The 17,872-nt window shown below is 38.8% G+C and overlaps 2 protein-coding genes across 5 annotated transcripts in view; one reads left to right on the forward strand and one right to left on the reverse strand.

Annotated features, from left to right (window-relative positions):
* Positions 1-11,915, forward strand: part of UBE2I (ubiquitin conjugating enzyme E2 I) — a 12,609-nt gene extending 694 nt beyond the window's left edge. For all 4 annotated transcript variants that reach the window (XM_008633542.2, XM_017734247.1, XM_017734248.1 and 1 more), the window contains exons 2-7: positions 3,244-3,322; positions 3,575-3,658; positions 6,322-6,394; positions 8,055-8,164; positions 8,341-8,420; positions 11,200-11,915. In XM_008633542.2, the coding sequence (XP_008631764.1) occupies positions 3,257-3,322; positions 3,575-3,658; positions 6,322-6,394; positions 8,055-8,164; positions 8,341-8,420; positions 11,200-11,263 (477 nt within the window). In that variant the 5' untranslated portion in view covers positions 3,244-3,256 and the 3' untranslated portion in view covers positions 11,264-11,915. The remainder of the gene's footprint in view (positions 1-3,243; positions 3,323-3,574; positions 3,659-6,321; positions 6,395-8,054; positions 8,165-8,340; positions 8,421-11,199) is intronic.
* Positions 11,916-13,357: 1,442 nt separating this feature from the next.
* TSR3 (TSR3, acp transferase ribosome maturation factor) lies at positions 13,358-17,866 on the reverse strand. Its single transcript, XM_017734246.1, has 6 exons — positions 17,808-17,866; positions 17,494-17,710; positions 16,466-16,659; positions 15,497-15,670; positions 14,052-14,115; positions 13,358-13,973 (listed from the first exon to the last, which is right to left on the reverse strand). Exons 2-6 carry the CDS (start codon positions 17,640-17,642, stop codon positions 13,823-13,825), a joined length of 732 nt encoding a protein of 243 aa, XP_017589735.1. The 5' UTR covers positions 17,643-17,710; positions 17,808-17,866; the 3' UTR covers positions 13,358-13,822.
* Positions 17,867-17,872: the final 6 nt, after the last annotated feature.

The raw sequence follows: 17,872 nt of genomic DNA on the forward strand, positions 1-17,872 counted from the left end.
TACTTGGCCGTCGAACACCTCGCCCATCGTCGCGCGGCATCTTCTGTTGTTTAACGTGCGACTCCGGTCGCCGCTCGGCCTCTTCTATGTTTCTCTGGCCGCAAGCAGAGGAGACTTTCTGTTCTAGTTTCGAGTTAGCGTTCTTTGATTTAGAGCTCAGACCGTGGCTTTCTCCACCCTTCTGAAAATTAAAGATTGTATAGTTCGGGGGCAGACTATTCCGATAATAATTTCTTCCTATGTCGGTATTTAACCTACAGAGTAAAAATGCGAGGCTAGCCGTCCTAACGTTTTGGGTTTTTTTTCTTGCTGCTTGGAATCAGTAAGTTGTACCGAAAGTTCTTGAACCTCAAAGAGCATATTGTCGATGTATTTAGAGACTTGTCTGTGGCACGGGAACGATTCTTTGCAAGACATGCATTTTGTGTGTGGAAGTAGGTTGTTCCAGCCCATCAGAGGGTGTAAATGGGTAAGATATTCTGTAATGGGACACAAAGGTTTGCATCTGTGGTGAGCTTGATGGTTTTATTTTGTCCTTTTTCTAAAGTAGGCAGTAACAGCAGTAAAGGCAAGCTACTGAGTAAATTTGGAAGTTTCTGTTAACTTTCTGGGTCGATGGCAGTAAAAGGTATGTTACTACCTCTTAATGGGGTGGGTCTGGGGATTACTGTCAAGCAAAACGTGAAGACTGGTCTCTTGGACTTTTGTGGCATGTGCAAGGTAGGATTGAACAGACTTCCTCTGGTGCAAAATTCTTTCGGATGATGTAGCGCATAAATAGATTGGGATATAGAGAGTATATATTGACAGTTTGTTAGCAGATTTGTAGAAGATTGCTTTTGAGGGGATGCTTAACTAATGGGATCTTAGTTTTTTGAAATGGGCTTTCAGTCTTCTTTGTATAATCTTTATTTTCTGGTAGACTGATGAGGTTTTAGATGCTTGTCTGCTCTCATCAGTGTAACTGAAGCCTGTGGAAACCACATACGTGAAGCCTGTCATCTCTCATATACACTGAAACTTTGGATGTAGCCTGTCAGTGCTTAACTAAGTCCAACGCCTCAAGATTTGGAAAGCTATTTGTAGAACATAAGAAAAATATTTAATGTAGTAGGGCACAGTATAGTGTGTAACAAGAGTAAGCAGGATGTGTGGCCTGAAAACACAGGATTTTTGTCAATTACTTGAGAAGTTACTTGATTAGTGATGCTGTGCAGGAGATACACTGTTTATTTACCCAAAGAGAAACTGGCATTTCCCTTGAGGTGCATGTTGTAATTAATTGGCTATTAGCCACAGGAAATGGAATTAATGTATTTGAAAGCATCCTGTAATGTGTCTTTTGGCAGAAAAGGTAACTGGGTTTAGCGAACTATGTAAGAATATTTGGATGGTTTATACTCAGGAATGGTTTTCTCATCCTATGATGGGAAGGTTAGTATTAGTATAGTGGATCACGAGGTACCAAAAGTACAGCTGAAATTCAGCTGTATATTCAGTTCCTTTGCATCTCTTGCAAGGGCGTGGGCTCACAACATTTTAAGAATTATTCCCTGTATAATTTGGTTAAGGGAGAGTTTTTTTGGGTTTTTTGGTTGCCTTTGATTTATTGTTGGTTTTTTGGGTTTTTGGTTTTTTTTTTTTGTTCCACTGGTATCTTTTTCAATGGCCCTGCATTTCCTGCATGTGAACAGACTCAAATCTGAAGTCGTGTACACACTCACTAAGTCCTGCAAGTCTTCTGCCATAATTAAGATACAGGTGTATGTGTTGGGAATACTAGAGGAAAATTGGACTGAATATAGGAATGTTTTTATGTATGTGCATGTTCACTGAGTGTGAATTGTCCCTTTTAAAAAGCTTTATCTGACATTAATTTAGTTGCTACTCTGAAGGTGAATTAGGGAATATGGCCATCCAGGCAAAACTGGCTTGGGGGAAAAAAGAAAAAAGCTGGAAGAACAGATTTAAAATACATGTTATCCTAAGGAACTGCATAAATTGCTTAATCTGGTGTTTTTAAAGATCTACCATTCATATGCTTATAATAGTAGTAGACTGCAGTACTTCTTTTAAGTAATCAACATATATAGAGGTTATGAAATTTTGCATAATTCTTTACCAGTGTACAAGTGTTTGTTTTAATAGAGTGGTAACACTGCTTTCATTCATTCTGTGAGCTTGTTAAGTGGAAGCATTCTACTCTTCTGCTGTTAAAAAGGCTTGTTAGGTGCATGTGGGGTTGGGAACAAATTGCCCTGAATTCTCCCACTGCCAATTATCAGCTCTTATTTAAAATGTGTAGAAGTGCAGGTATGAGGAGGATTAAAAACCTTCATTGGAATTTGACAATGTGGGTAGTGAAACCCTGAGTTTAGATACAGTTTGACAATGAAAAATAAACTCTCGCTTTGAGTAGTGTTCTGGGTGAATGGAGAATCCTCCCCTGAATTTGAAAGTGCCACTCGTGCAATCATCCTATCTAGAACTGTTCTGTGTGATGCAGTAGTGAATGACCTGTGCTCTGCATATTTTTTCTGTAGTCATGGTCACCATGCTTGGCTGTTCTTAAGGCAGTGAAGGTGCAGAAATATTCTGTAGTTTATACTGGAATTGAAAATCTGTCTTGTGCAAGGAGCCGCTGGCTCTTACTTGGCTCACTTCTGTGTTGCTGCCTGTTCCTGCTGTTGTCTAGAAGTTTTATAGTGGCATCACTGCAAAACTGAGATGACTTTGTTAAATTCTGTGCCTGTGTTGCTTTTGTGTGGAATACTGGCTTTCAATGGGAATTTACCCTAAAAGTAACATTTCTTATTCCCATTTGCCAGAAATGCAGGCGTTTGCCTACAGAAGAAAGCCATAGCCGATGTGGTGTAGGAAGGAGATAAACGGAGTGTGTATCAGTTGCATGAATAGGAAGTCTGAGCACTTTTTCCATTACTAATAGTGTTTCTGTTGTCAAGATACTGTCAAAGTTGCCTCTAAGGGTCCAAATATAAAGCAATACGGTAAGGATGGAATTTTGTAGGTTAAGTCCAGTAACTAAAAGCTTGATGGCATGGGGAAACGTGATGTTATTCCCGATGATAAATTCTGCAGGTTGTGCAAAAACGTGCGTCTTGGTTATTGAAGTGAAAATCAGAGGTCAAAATAATTCTTGAGTGAGCAGGGCTTATAAACACATAATGTGTTGTTTACACTATAAGTAAAAGTATATACTAACAGCAACTACTTTTGTTTTAGAGGGACTCTGAATATGTCTGGCATAGCTCTTAGCAGACTTGCACAGGAGAGAAAAGCCTGGAGAAAAGATCATCCATTTGTAAGTATGAGAACTGCCAAATTTCTGACTCTGCAGTTGTTTCAGTGTTCCGGTGATGATTCTTTTCTTTACCCTGATAGGATTTAAAAAAAAAAAATTAATTAATATTTTTAAATTTAAAAAAAGAAAAAAAGCTTTTTAAAACGAGGTAGTGCAAAAAGAAGTAACTTTGTGTAAAGATAAAATGTATCATGAAGTATTTTAAGTATATCTTCTAAAATCCTCACCCTATGTCTTTTTGCCTTAAATCAGGGATTTGTAGCAGTACCTACAAAAAATCCAGATGGCACAATGAATCTAATGAACTGGGAGTGTGCTATTCCAGGAAAGAAAGGGGTAAGACTTACTGTTCTCCTAACTTCTCACTTCTGGTGGAAAGTAACGTAAGTTGCTTATGCATTACATGGACAATTGAGAATTTGACTTATGTGTAGTTTAATAAAAGCTTGTATCCTGCTTCTTCTTTAGAATTAAAAGTGCTGTAGACTAGGAATATTGGACAAAGTACACCATAAGCCTGTTCAGCTGTTGGCACTTAGCACCTTAAGAAAACGAGTTTTCAGAGGAGTGTTTTAAGGGTCTTGCACTGAACAAACTGGAGGTTGTCTTCTGCTTCTTCTTGCTTCTTCTGAAATACTACTGTTAATTATTTGGGGGTTTTAATTCTTTCAGGCCTTCGGTATGGGACTTTTTTTGCCTTGCCTTTTCTATTGCCTCTTGCCAATTTGCTTAAATACCCTTATGATCTTGTTTCTTAAAGTCTGAGAAGACTGTGTGCGTAGGCAAAACCTGCAGGTTCTGTGCTACTGCCTTAGTTGAATGCTGAACGTTGCTGTTACGGTTACAACTTAGTTTTGGTAGTTGTCTGCACACAGCTTAAGTTACTTCTTAAAGAAGCACCAACAAATAATCTAACACAGTGTAAGGGAAAAACTCAAACCCTTGTGTTCTGCCAAAACAAGATTATCCCCCATAACAGTTTATGCACCTTATCAAGATGTCACCTTTAAATACTTAGGTAAAAATTTTATGCCATACAGAATCTTCATGCCATTGCTTAGAAGTTTTGTCAGCCACAAAATGGAGCAAACAAGGCCTTAAAGCCAGCTTCACGTCTACTAGAAGACCAGGAAAAGATCATGTTGATGTGATTCCTGCTAAAAATTTAAAAGATTATATTTAACAAGAAGCAGCATGACTTGCTCATCTCTACCAGACCAAGCAGTTGCTCTCTATGGCCTTTATGTTTGGAGGCATCCTATACTGCAGCTGCTTCCCCTGAGATGAGTAGTTGAAACCATCAAAATGCTTTCTTGTCAGCCAGATGAAATACTGAAGTGGTGTTAGTCCTGGGTTGGATACTCTGTTGACTCTTTTGACAGCAAATCACTTGTTAACTACCTAAAATTTGACTCAGAAAACATCTGCAACTCGTCCCATAATGCAATATGGTCGTGATACTGCTGTCATACTGTTAGCCTTAGTAAGGCTTTTGAGTGTCTTCTGTCTTTCACCCATAAGGTATGTTGCTCTATCAGAAGCATGATAAAAACTTCACCTTCTGTTCTTCTGTGTAAATTATTAAAAGCTATTTGTCTTCCTTTGTGAGCGAAAGCAAACAAAATAGGTAAAGTTTATTCTATCAAAAAGCTCATATTTTCTAAAAAGGAACTCCTCTGAGAAGATACAGAGAATAGATTTTTCTAGTTGTTGACAACTGACTACAGCAATTTAGAGTGAGTTCTTTAAATACACTATAGCAAATATAATTAAACTCACTCACTTCTGGAAATGTGTTATCTTATTAATTCCTAGCATGTTTTTCTTCCTGTTCTAGCTTGAAACTTTGCATAATGAATACCAATGACAATGGAGTGATTTTTCTCTTTTCATGTGGGTTTTTTGGGTGTTTTGTTTTGTTTTTCGTTCAGCTAAAAATCACATAATTCAGATAGGAAATAATTAAGAATTGCCTTCTAAAATGGTCGTATCTCTCTGTCTGTGAGGAGATTTGATCAGTTTTGTTCTTAAGATGTTAGACCATCTTTACTCCAGTTGTTTTAAAGAATCAATCCAACATTTACTTTCATTGCATAGCAAGTTTCCATAGCAAGGGCAAGTTACAGAGAAGTGGTCTGAATTTTACAGCTATAATAATCTTCTCTGTATTTCTACACTTCTTAGTAGAGCTCAGTTTTTCAGAAAATGGGGTTTTTTTCTTTGTTTACATATTTTGTATATTTGAGACAGTATTTTTCTTTATTGCTAGGTGTTTTTTCTTGTTTACATGACTCTTTTGAGTAGTGTTGTCTTATTTGGTTTGCTCAGTGTCATGGGAACTGCTCCTGTCATGCTCTTGCCCATTTTGGATAGGGATAAAGTGCTTCTTACAATTTCTTGTTATACAGAAAGATTAAATCCTTAAGACTACATTCTACCAAACGCAGGCAGGGTTAGTTTAGACTAGTGAATCTCATTAACTGTAGCAGTACTACTACAGTGCTGTCGACATTTTTAGTTTGTTTGTGGTTTTATTAGTCACATTCTCATAAGGCACAATAGAAGCCATTTACATTCACATGCTTAAAGGGTGTATCCATATCCTATCTTCTCAAACTTAAGTGGGGGTACAACAGCCCCTTCTTCATTGTATGTGTATCACGTAAAACTTCAGAAGTATTCTGTTCTTATGTATGTATGTATGTATGAAAATTTTACTTTTATATGGAATTTTTGCTGATGATCCTGACTCTGTTGATGACTTGGCATCACTTACTAGTTGTAATGAAGAAAGGAACCCCTTCCTTTCCACTTCAGCTTCTTGTATAGGTAGGATAGCTTACCGTGATCTGGACAGTGTGCTACAGTGCAGGACAGCTATTTTCTACTGTGTAGCAGAAGAATGTCTTGTGCTTTGCCTGAGAAACTGTATTTTTGGTAAGCTTTTTTCCACAATTTTGACTTTTCCTTGCTGTAACTGAAACACTAACTTTTTACAGACACCGTGGGAAGGAGGCTTATTTAAACTACGGATGCTTTTCAAGGATGACTACCCTTCTTCACCCCCAAAATGTAAGTAAAATTACTGAAAACCACAGGTTTATTAGAACAGTGTTGAATTTTAATCCATGAGGTTCTTACAAATAGTTACTGCTTTCTTACAGTTTTGGTTGATTTGGGTTTTTTTTTTTAAAGGCGCATTCCTTGTTGTTCTTTCCTCACCCACTTTGCATTCAGAAAGTTGTGATGAAATCAGCTGAGTGCTCGATATATTAAAATTGGGAGGGGAGGGAGATTGCTGTGTGGGTTACCTCAAAGTTTGACAAAAGCATCGCTTGACGTTTTCACTGCATTATCAGCACTCCTTGGAAACTAGTATGTAGGCATGCTTAGACTAAATCCCTATGCATGTTCTTCCTGTTAAATTGGTCTTCTGTGCTGAGAACAGAAGACAGAAATTTGGAAAAAAGTGTTCTATAACTTGAACCCTTTAATCGACTTGCTCTAAAACATTAATCTGTTCTATTTCTGCTACTGTGTATAACAGATCTTCAGATACCTAATTTCCCTATTAAGTTTTTGAACTGACTTTTCCTTATTCCATCTCAAACTTACCTATTATAGAAACCTGAGAACATCTATTGCCATGCACGGTTTCTTGGTTCTTGAATTGGTTACCATCTCAAATCAATGACAGCGATTACAAATCAGTCTTTTGACAGCAATTCATCTCTTAATCACATTAGCGTTATTTCAGCTCTGTCAACTCCTGGCTACTCCTTTTGTTTGTTGCCACCTAAATACATGTAACACAGGGGAAACATCTCTTTTAACTGAAAACATTTCACATTGTTTTCCCAAGAAATACCAGTTTTCACATCCTGACAGTGTTAAAGGAATTGTCATGCTTTAAAATAAGATGTATATGTGACTGATAAGACTCCCTACCGATGCAGCTTCTGAAGTAGTCCTGAACTTGATTGGGCAGCAAGACTGTTACGTCTTGTGAATACTTGCAATGTCAGAAGGATTAGAAAACTGCAGTAATATGTAGATATTTCATGTATTGCAGGAGGGCGTGTTCATTACTTTACTCGAGATGCTGGCTGTTGCATTTAAGTCTTGTAAAGATTTAAAGAAATGCCAGAATAGAGATTGAGTGGTGGAAGGAAAGCTGCACAAGCCTTCAGTTAGTCTTATAATTTAAACTTGGTTCCTCTTGTTCAGTACATCTTGATTATACATAGGAAAATATGAAACTGAAAAAATGTTAGAACTTAAGTCTTCTGTGTATGAAAGTTTCAGTATTTCAAAGTGAGGAGAGAAAAGATGAGCGAAGGGTAGTATCTTTCCTTTACGTAGTAGTGTGTGAGGCTGAAAAGTCAGAATTGTTTTTAAAAGGTCTTTATCACAAAGCTACTACAAATTACTTTGTCAGTTTCCATTCCTAAACCAAAAGATTACCAGTCAAAAAGACAATGTTGGATTGCCTGGATTGATATCACAGATCACATCCACATGTGATGGAGTTCCTGCTTTAGGCATGGGCTGAGCCAAGAAGAAAAGTGGTATTAATAGCGCCAGAGATCTGTGGGGTTTTATTTGGGGGTTGGGGGTCTTTTGCCAGTGTTGGTTTGGGGGTTTTTGGGTTTTGTTTTCCCCTACTGATCTAACCCAACTCTCTGATCTTCCTCTTAGCACTGTATGCTAGTAATTGCCTCTTCTTCATCAGGTAAATTTGAACCACCATTATTCCACCCAAACGTGTATCCTTCAGGCACCGTGTGTCTCTCCATCTTAGAGGAGGATAAAGACTGGCGGCCAGCAATCACAATTAAACAGGTCATTAGTTGTACTTAGACATATTCTTAACACTTTTGCTTTGCTTGCTTATCCGATGCAAATATAAGATGTTCACTGTGTGTTCCAGTAATTGGTTTCTAAGGGTTTTTCACTGAATCTCTTAATAGTAATATCCATAATATAGGCCTATGTTACTTCTGTTTCTTTATCCATAGATCTTGTTAGGAATACAAGAACTTCTAAATGAACCAAATATTCAAGACCCAGCTCAAGCAGAGGCTTACACAATTTACTGGTAAGTATCTTTGCATATCAGCTTGAAAGCTGTCCTGTTGCCTACAGTTCTCTGTTACTTGTAGTATTAACATGCAAATGTTTTTAGGAATGACCAGGGGAATTTTCTTACTTTCGTGACTGTATTCTGTGGAGATGCCTAGATTGTGCTAAACTTGAACAAAATGGTAACTTCATGGCTATTAGTCTAGTGGAGCTTTTAATAGCAAAGCAACAGCAATAAAGTGTGAAGACTCCTTATATCACGATTTTCATCCTGGTTCTAGCCCAACAGAGTCCTTTCTCTTAAAGGCTGAATAGTAACAATGAGGCATAATGGTGTCATGAGACCAGGAGAAGAGGAGACTGAATTACATGACAAGCCACATTCGTCAGTACAGGAGTAACTTACTTCTGCCAAGTAGTGTGTACCTTTAAGCACTTACTTGTGCCTGAAGGATAAAGGAGAGCTGTGGTCACTGTGGGAAACATGGCATTTTGGGAAAACTACATCTTCCAAAAGAAAAGGTTGTAAAGTACAGATGGAGCTTTACAGATGTAAAGTATAATGCCTGGAACTTTAGCAGATTGAACTTTGCATTGATTAGGAAAGGGGATAATTTGTGAGCTAAAGAGACTTTTTGGGTTTGGGGTTTTTTTTTTTGTTTTTTTTTTTAGGCTTAATCTTAACAGTTTTACACTATTAAAAATGAATATCTGTTCTATAATCTTTAGGGAACCAAAACATTTTAAACAAATGCTTTTGGCACTGGCAGCTACTGAAATGATAACTGAGATGGAAATGTGGAATTACCATTCTGGACAGAAGAGGCCTCCAGGAGAGTGCCAAGTTTGAAAAATAATGTTTTATGTGACTGCACATGCAAGCTATGTTAGGAAATGGTTTTTTATAGGGTCCTAGTTAAAAAGGAGACATAGGGGTGGGTAGTGTGGCTTGCATTTAATTAATGGCTTCACAGTGTTATTTTTTTTAAAGTACTTACTGAAGGTTTGATGGAGTTGAGTGCATATGGAAGACAGTTAAGTGGCCACAGTTATAGGAGCCAGGAATGATGAGGCGGGCCTCAATAGTATACTTCTATACATGTATACATAGTCTGTGTTCTATTTTTCGTAATCACCTCCCACATGCATGTATGTACAAAACCAGTCTTGGCCAGTCTTGTTTCTGCTTTAAGTGCTTCCGGGGGGGGGGAAAAAAATCTGTTGAGCTTAAAATATTACATGATTTTTGTTACTTCGAGTATATATAGTCTCCCATTTATCCTCTTCATGTCTCGTGGACATACAGAGTGTTTCAGATGGGTTACTATTATTCTGCAGTCTGAGTGTACGCCTCTCTTGCTACTTAGTGAATATCTGGTAGAAGTTAAACAGAGCAGGATTGTGCGCGCGTCGTAATGTTAGCGTAGTTGATAAATACTGCAGAAGATGCAGCATTGTTTATGTAGATGTCTTTAGTCAAGTTGTTAAAGTTTTAAGAGTAAGAGTTGTATTCAAAATAAGAATGCTCTCAGGATTCCTTTGGTACTGTTGTTCAGTAACTTTAGCACTCCTAATGTGCTAACCTACTTCCTCCTCTGCTGTAGGCATTCAGGGTCTGCTATGGAAGGCATTCTTCTGCGTGGATTCTATGGGTGCGAGACTTAACAGCTAGGCTATGTTCTCGTGTGACAATGCAATCTTAACTTAGAGAAGAGATGTAGAATAAAGTTTGTAAATGTGTGCATGAGAAGAGAGTATCTTCAATCTCTTTGCCGGCAATTGTTCATTGCATGCGACCAAAATTGGTTTCATTTCTTCTTTCCCCCCACCCCCCCATATCTGTCAAGTTCTGAGGATATAATTTGCTGCCTTTTTTTTCCTTTTTTGTTTTTCACTGCAGCAAGCCTTCATAGCTGAAAATAAGTTAACTTTACGGCAAAGCTGTCTGCAAAATCTAGTCACTCTAAACTACCTCTGGTAGAAGAGTAATGGTTACAAATTTTTGTTTAGCTCAACTGATACTTCCGACAGCTAATAAAAAATGGACACCTGACTGTAAATGGATGCTTCACTATGCTACTACTATCTGTTGTTGGCACAAGAACAGAAAACAAAGAACTTGCCCTTTTACATCTTGAGTCTGAGGCTTAGTGACTGGACATAGTTCCCTCAAGTAGTATTTGCTTGTTTAATCAATCTGTAGCAAGTATGCTACACTTAGCTATGTTGAACTAGTTTTTTTTTGCAACTGAAGATCAGGATAAACCTGAATCTGTGAGTCAGGGTCTGTAGAGATAAAGGCTAAAATTCCCACACCATTATCATTTTCCTGTTTCTTAGGAGTGTTTCCGTTCTCTCTCCAAAGCAGTAAAGATGATCATTTAAAGTCATATGAAGTCCACCAGCTGCTAGTGAACTGGTCTCCTCACTTTGTGCTGTTAGGATACCGGAATTTGTTGTTAATGTGAGTGGGGAGTAGAAAACTTCAGATGAATGAGAGAATGTTTGCACCTGAGGTACAGTTGGCCTTGAGAAGAGCAGGTGCAAACCTGTTTGAAGAAACCCAGTACAGATTGAAGTAAGTGCAATCATTTGACAAAGGGTGGTGTTCAGGAAGTATCCAGTTGAATGGTACCATACTTGTCTAGAAAAGCCTTTAATTTATTGTAGTGTTCAGTGAATTGCTATCAAATGGGTTTGCCTTCAGCAGTGATTTCTGTTTCTCTTCAATATGAAACTAATTCTGTAATACAGCCTCTGATTGCTCCAGCTATAATTACCCTTTCTCTTTTCAGCCAAAACAGAGTGGAATATGAAAAGAGGGTTCGAGCACAAGCCAAGAAGTTTGCACCATCATAAGCATTTGTCATGCAGCATCTTAAAAAGGAAGGGATTGGTTTGGCAAGAACTTGTTTACAAAACTTTTACAAAATCTAATGTTGCTATGTACAATTAATATCCACATAAGGGGAGGGGGTTGTATGTGTGCCATTTTCCATATTCGCCAGTTGTATACAGTTCTAAATTTGCTGAATTGCCCCCAGTTTTTTCATACAGGGTCTCTTCCTTCAGTCTTTTGTATTTTTGATTGTTATGTAAAACTTGCTTTTATTTTAATATTGATGTCAGTATTTCAACTGCTGTAAAATTATAAACTTTTATACTTCTATAAATTCACTAGTATCTCTAGTTACTTTGCTATCTGATGCAGGCATGCTTTAAAATGTTAGAACTATATTTAGCCTCTAGCTGGCTGTATGAAAAAAAATCATGCCCTCCACCCCCTTCCCTCCCTGAATTTGTTTTTTCTATCTTTCAGAAACTAGGTTGTTATTGCTTAAGAGCCTCTGAGATCCAAAGTTAGCCAGCATCCTTATTCTGCATCACTTTCTTTGTGTTTATATGGCATTCTGTCTGTGTTGCTGTTTAGAGTAAATAAACTGTTTATATAAAGGGCTTTGTTTCATTTATCTTCATTAAAAGACTGCCATTTAAATGGCTCTGAACACAACTCAGCGCAAGTCCCATTTTTAAGGCCTGCGATGCTGCATTTGATATTTGTTTAGATGTTGCCTTCATTTGTTTTGCCTGTCCCTGACCCGGAGCACAAATGTGGCCCTTCCTTGGGCGGTGTGTGGTAACTGCAGCAAGTCAATTCTGATGAGTTTCTCAAGCAGTGTACAGAATTCTGACTCACTAGAGACCAACTGCTTACAGTGCATAATGGGATCAGCATACTGGTGCGACCACGTTAATTTAAAGTAACATGAGCTTTAGACTGGTATGAACAATAATAGAAGCTGTCCAAGGAATGCTGAGGATTGTTAATGGTGCTTTGTTTATCAGAAATAATTTTGTGCCTTTTTCCATATGTAAATGCATATAGCTTCTAGGGAAAGGATGGGCTCTATGCAATTACAGTTTCCTTCTGTAAAGGAAATCTGTTAAATTATGTAAGTTATTTTCATGTATGTGAAGCTGATACGCCCTCTATTAAACTTTCAGTGCTTTTTTTAAATTGTATTTTTTAGTCAAAATGATTCTGCAAAACAAAAAAAATGTGAAAAGCTTTGTTCCATCTGAGCTTAGCTTCTTCAGTGCTTTTATTAAAAAATGGCTACTGCTCAACACTTAAGGTATTCTAAGTTATACAGCTCTGTTCCCAGATCTGTTTTGCTCGTCTGCATTTGATTACTATAGCTCTGTATTATAAAAGCATTCCCCCAAATTAGAATAGCTAACACCCTCACATTGCTCTCAGTCTGTCCTTGTCGCTATCTAGAAATCCTTGCTAAAACAGCATATTTGGGAAAAATTTTGTTTGGGTGGGGAAGTTACTGAGAAACCGAATCAAAAGAAAAATCTCCTCGTAGAACTAATTTACTTGTGCGTTTTAAAAAGGGAAATTGAGTATTTGTACCACTCAAACTGCTGCTGTTACTCCCAGCTCTAGCTCCGGTAGCGCTAGCATTTAATCCCTCTAGTAGCAGAGGGACAAGAGGAGAAAGTCCTGAGACGTGAAGAACTCTGATTTCTGAAGGCGTGTCTGTGAGTTGTCCTTAGTATCTCTGATTCTACTGAAGGGTTTAAAGTTTAGGTTACAGCTTGAAACTCCAGAGTATTCTATTTAAATATACAGAAAACAACTGCTAGCAGCTCATTTTTATTATACAAACTGGCAGGCATAGGGAAAAGCGACCTAAGCCACTAGCGCTGGGTGCGCGTCTTGACACAAAGCTTTAAGGGCTAGACACTGTGTATTTCTGACTTGGTACGGTGCCACTTTGAGTGATGCAAATACACAGAGATAGCATTGATGAACCTGTGATCTGAAGTTTCACAGTACAGTTCTGAATATGAAGTGCCAAAGCAGTGTGTTGCTTAGGACTGTATCAGAGTAAATAAAATGAGCAATTAAAGTTCCTGAAAAGACACAGGGAGACGTTAAAGCAATTCCAAGAAGCATTTTTTCCTTTTAAGCTTTGCTCAGTTTATTCTAAATAGATGAAGTAGTTGAAATACACGTGGCAGGTTCAAGCCTGTGAAGAGTCAGGGACTTCTTATGTGGTAGGTACCATGAACAGGACAATAGCTTAGTCATGTTTTCCCGCTGAAATACAGACACGAAGTTAAGAAAGTTTACCTAATACACTATTAGTTAAAAATAATCCCTATAAACCACTTTCTAGACATGTTGATTAGAATACAGGGTTGTTTATTTTTTAACTTGTAACTAAGCTTCAAGCTCCTTACAAAATAATTTAACATTCCATACTTACCTAAAAATTAAATAACCTAGAGCCCTCGTGCATAAAAAGACCTATAAACCTGCATAGAGACTGATGTTTGCTAAGCACCAAGTTACAGGTGAACAAGACGCACTCAAGTATTTGCAAGAAGATTTCTTTATACAAGATGTTACGACTCTTTGGGATTATTGGGCATTTTTATTTCCTGTTGTATTTTTGTTTCTTCTGGACTGCTCTCGTCAGTGCTTTCACTGCTTTCAGTGGCTTCATCTGGATTGCTCATGCTGTCCTCCTCAGAGTCTTCCTTGCTTTGTGCTAGACTGGAAATATTTTTCAGGATTATAAAGGCAAAATAACTTACAGTAAGAAAAACAAGTATTGAAATTAAATTTCATTACCCTGAGGAATTGACTGGCCTGTTGGGATTAGAAAATTCTTTGTCTAAGTCAATGTCAAATGGATCTGGAAAAAATAAGGAAAAACTGCAGATGAAAAAAGCATTTTTTTAACCGTCTACCTTCATTTTCATAGATTATTGGCAGGGAGGGGAAGGGACAGAAAGTCTGGTTCCCATTTCTCATAAGTTTATCATAGTTGTTTGATGAGAAACCAGGGGAGGTGCGGAAATAACCCAAGTCCTGCCTGCCCATTCTAGGCTTTTCACTCTTCCCTCATCCCCTGGAAGGGGTTCAGTAGCTCTTTAGAGGTAGTCAGATTGTATGAGTAGGTTTCTAAGGCTTTGGGTAAGAAAACATGGATGGTCTCGAAATCATTAAATTCTAAAAGGGCTATCTCGTTAGCTGATGTCCACTGAGAAGTGAATTACAGCTGTCCAGGTTTAGCTCTTGCTGAGTAAGGGTGGGGCTGGGCTTACTTTGGCTGAGGTAGCTGGAAAGAACTGTCAAACCTCAGAAAAGTTAAACAAGGCATGATAGCCTAGGTTCTGCAGTTCAACCAGGAAATACATAGGATTGTAGGTGGGAGTGTGCTTTAATTGGCATAGTCGTGTTGCCTCTTAAGAGCTGTCTTCAGTTTAGTCTAACTAGTTAGGCTTCCACCAAGCAAGAGGATGGTTTAATTCAGCATATGGCAAAGAAATCAAAGTTAAGAGCAACTAAAGGCTGTTGACTATCTTCTTACAGCCCTGGCCTATTGGACAGGGCTTAATCACTGGGAAAGGAAAACGCTAATTAGGATAATCTCTTTACGTATGTTCTTGATTATTTGCCTTTCTTTGTGCTGTCTTGCATGAGACCAAGCACTCACTGTGAATACGGCCTGAAATACTGGGATTCCAATAAATTACTGGAAGAGTTTGGGAATAAAGTACTTGTACTTACTATAAATGATTTTAATTATCTTTATATGTCTGATTTTAAACGTCTTGATTGGGGACTATATAAATTAAGTCGATTAAAGGTCCTTCACAGCTTTATGTATAACTAACTTGCTGTCTGACTGTATGTGTATCTTTCTCTCATAGTTCCTTCTCAATTACTAGTCTATTTACTCTGCTTTTAACATCTGTATATAAAACAAGGAAGCATCATACTTTCTTTTTGCTCCTACTTCTTCTAGTTTGGTTAGTTGAATAAGGGTAACTGCTTCACAGTTCAACTGTGAATACACTACTCTATATATTAAATTGCTTTCGTTGAAAAAAATGGGCGAAGAGCCACACTTAGCACAGTATAAAGACAGAACACATTTCAACAAAGCATTTATCTTCCACCTTCTGATATTTTCATGAGATTTAGGTTAAAGACTGTAAAGAAACTGCTTAGAAAAAGGGCAGGTGTAGTATAAAAAGGGCATGTGTAGTATTTCTGTGTTTTTATCTTACCTACTTCTTCATCTTTTTTTTCTGGGACACTGGCTAAAAAGTCCTTCTCAATGCTTACAATGTCGTCCTGGCAATGACAAGCTGCGTATTTTTCCAAGAGATTTTTGTTCAGGTCAATAAATGCCTTACCCCATTTAAATTTCCTTAGGAGAATGGTGGCTAGATCTGGGAATCCTAAAACAGAAAATAAATTATCAGTTATCTTCTTTAGTGTGAGATTTCACTCGGCTTACACGTTTCCAGTTCAGTACACGCCTACGTATCAATGCAATAGAGAGACGTTTGCCAGTGTTTCTTTCAGTGTTTGGAGACTAAAACTTTTGGAAAAACTACAAATATTTTCAAATTTCAGTTTAACTTGAATCATGGAACTGAATCCAAGAGTAGTTCATAGCCTTTTAGTGAGTGTTACATATTTTGTACAGGTAATGAATGATTCAAACTCTAGGTCCCACAGCCCTTCAGTACATATTGTACCAATTGTACATACAGTGTCTTCAGAAGATAAAGAGTTGTCTGCAGTATGGTAGAGCATTTATCTTATCAAAGTTCAGTGATGAGTCTGCAAAACATCGGGGGGGGAGGGGGGAGACAGGCAATTTCTTTTGTTCTTACCCGGACCTCGCCCTATTAACAGCCAGCTGCTACCTGTCACTAAGGCAAAGGTGCCTAAGGATTCGTCTTCTGTCTTCTGTCTTTTTTTAAAGTTTTTCTGATGTTACGCACCATCCCGACAAAATGAGGATTATCAGTTTGTGTCCTGTTTAGTAGCTGACATGAATACTCCACAGATACCTCAGTGTCACCGATACACGCGCTTGGAAGAAAGCTAGACAATCTAATCCCAAACTCAAGAAAGTGATGACCCGTGTGACAGCATTACAGTTTTGTCGCAGACCATCTCTTCTGATTTATTATGGATGTAAGAATTGCTAGCAACGTACTTCACATCAGACAAATTGAGCCTACCGACAATGCAAAATGCTGCAGCAAAAGCTTCCACGCAGGACAGCTTGCACGGCCGACCATAGTTTACAGGATTTGCAGCAACCAAGTAAGGCAGCAACCGCAGATGGCCCCCTCTCATTCTCTTAAAGGGAGTTTCTTCTAATTTGGCCCAGGAGCAATCTATGACTGCAATTCCACTCTGAGCAATGACACGCCTGAAAAAAAGAAACGCCACTGTATTTGAAAAATTGTCACCATTACACTGATGAAGTGAGAATTCAAATTGCTGCTTTATATTGGCAACAAACTTGCATATGACCCCTGCTTTGTCAATCAAAACCCATGTGCCTTACAATAACCTAAAACAGAGATGCAATGAGAAAGAATAGTAGCACGGTTTTCCTCCAAACATGCAAACGGCAAAAAAAAGGTTTATCCATGTGTTTCAAACTGAAATGTGAATACTTCTAGGTTTAAAAATGCTACAGAGGAGTGTGATTAATAGTAATGTTCACATCTTAAACTACACCAAAGTTCAGATTTAGGTTCTCTGCTAGCTTTTAAAGACAAATCTTTTCTCTGAGTAAGTACACCTTTATAAAAGTTCTGCAGGCACATTTGAAGGAAATTCTCATTTCTCCAAAAAGGTTTTCTGGTTAACACATTGCGTTCTCTAATCGAGGACCTTAAATATGGAACGATAAAAGATACAGTAGCTACCGGCCCGTGCTCTGAAGTAATTAACCTACAAGATGTGCACCTTGATTTTTCATTGGGATCTACAGATGCTTTTCTCATCTGATACCAGCTGTGTAAAAATGTTAAGCTGATTTGATAAAACGGCTCTACTTCTCATGTTCATGCATGGGTGTAATATAATAAGAAGGTCAATTTTATTCCGTATCAGTTTCGGCCGTGAATCAGGGCTTAAAATGCTCTCCCTAATACAGCGTCAGGACCGTGTTTGAACCAAGTGCTCTCCCTCACAGTCTGCGCCTCTCCACCCCACCTTCGGCCCGGGTTTGCCAACAGGCACCGGAGCCCCCCACCTGTCAGCGGGAGAGACATACTCCGTGGCCAGCGGGCTGAGGATGACGCCCGGGAATCTCTGGCGGAGGCGCAGGGTTCGCAGCAACCCTTTCCGGGCTAGTTTTCTCCCGGTGCATTTCTTGGGATCGCAGTGTCCGAGCTCCCACATGGCAAGGGGGCAGGGGAACTTGGCCTCCCGAGCGCCCCCATCCGCGGCCCTCTCGCCCTCCAGGCAAGCTGAAAACAGCAAGTGTACATCAGTGCCCAGCGCCGACGCGGCAGAGCCCGGCGGGACGTGCCTGCCCTTGTCCGCGTTCCGCGGCGCCTCACGCACCTCTCAGCGCGGCCTCTGCTTCCACCGCGAAAGTCTCGAGGCTGCGAGCCCTGCGCCGGCTCCCG

Source organism: Corvus brachyrhynchos, unplaced genomic scaffold, assembly GCF_000691975.1.
Source record: "Corvus brachyrhynchos isolate BGI_N302 unplaced genomic scaffold, ASM69197v1 scaffold5, whole genome shotgun sequence".
Taxonomy (NCBI): Eukaryota; Metazoa; Chordata; class Aves; order Passeriformes; family Corvidae; genus Corvus; species Corvus brachyrhynchos.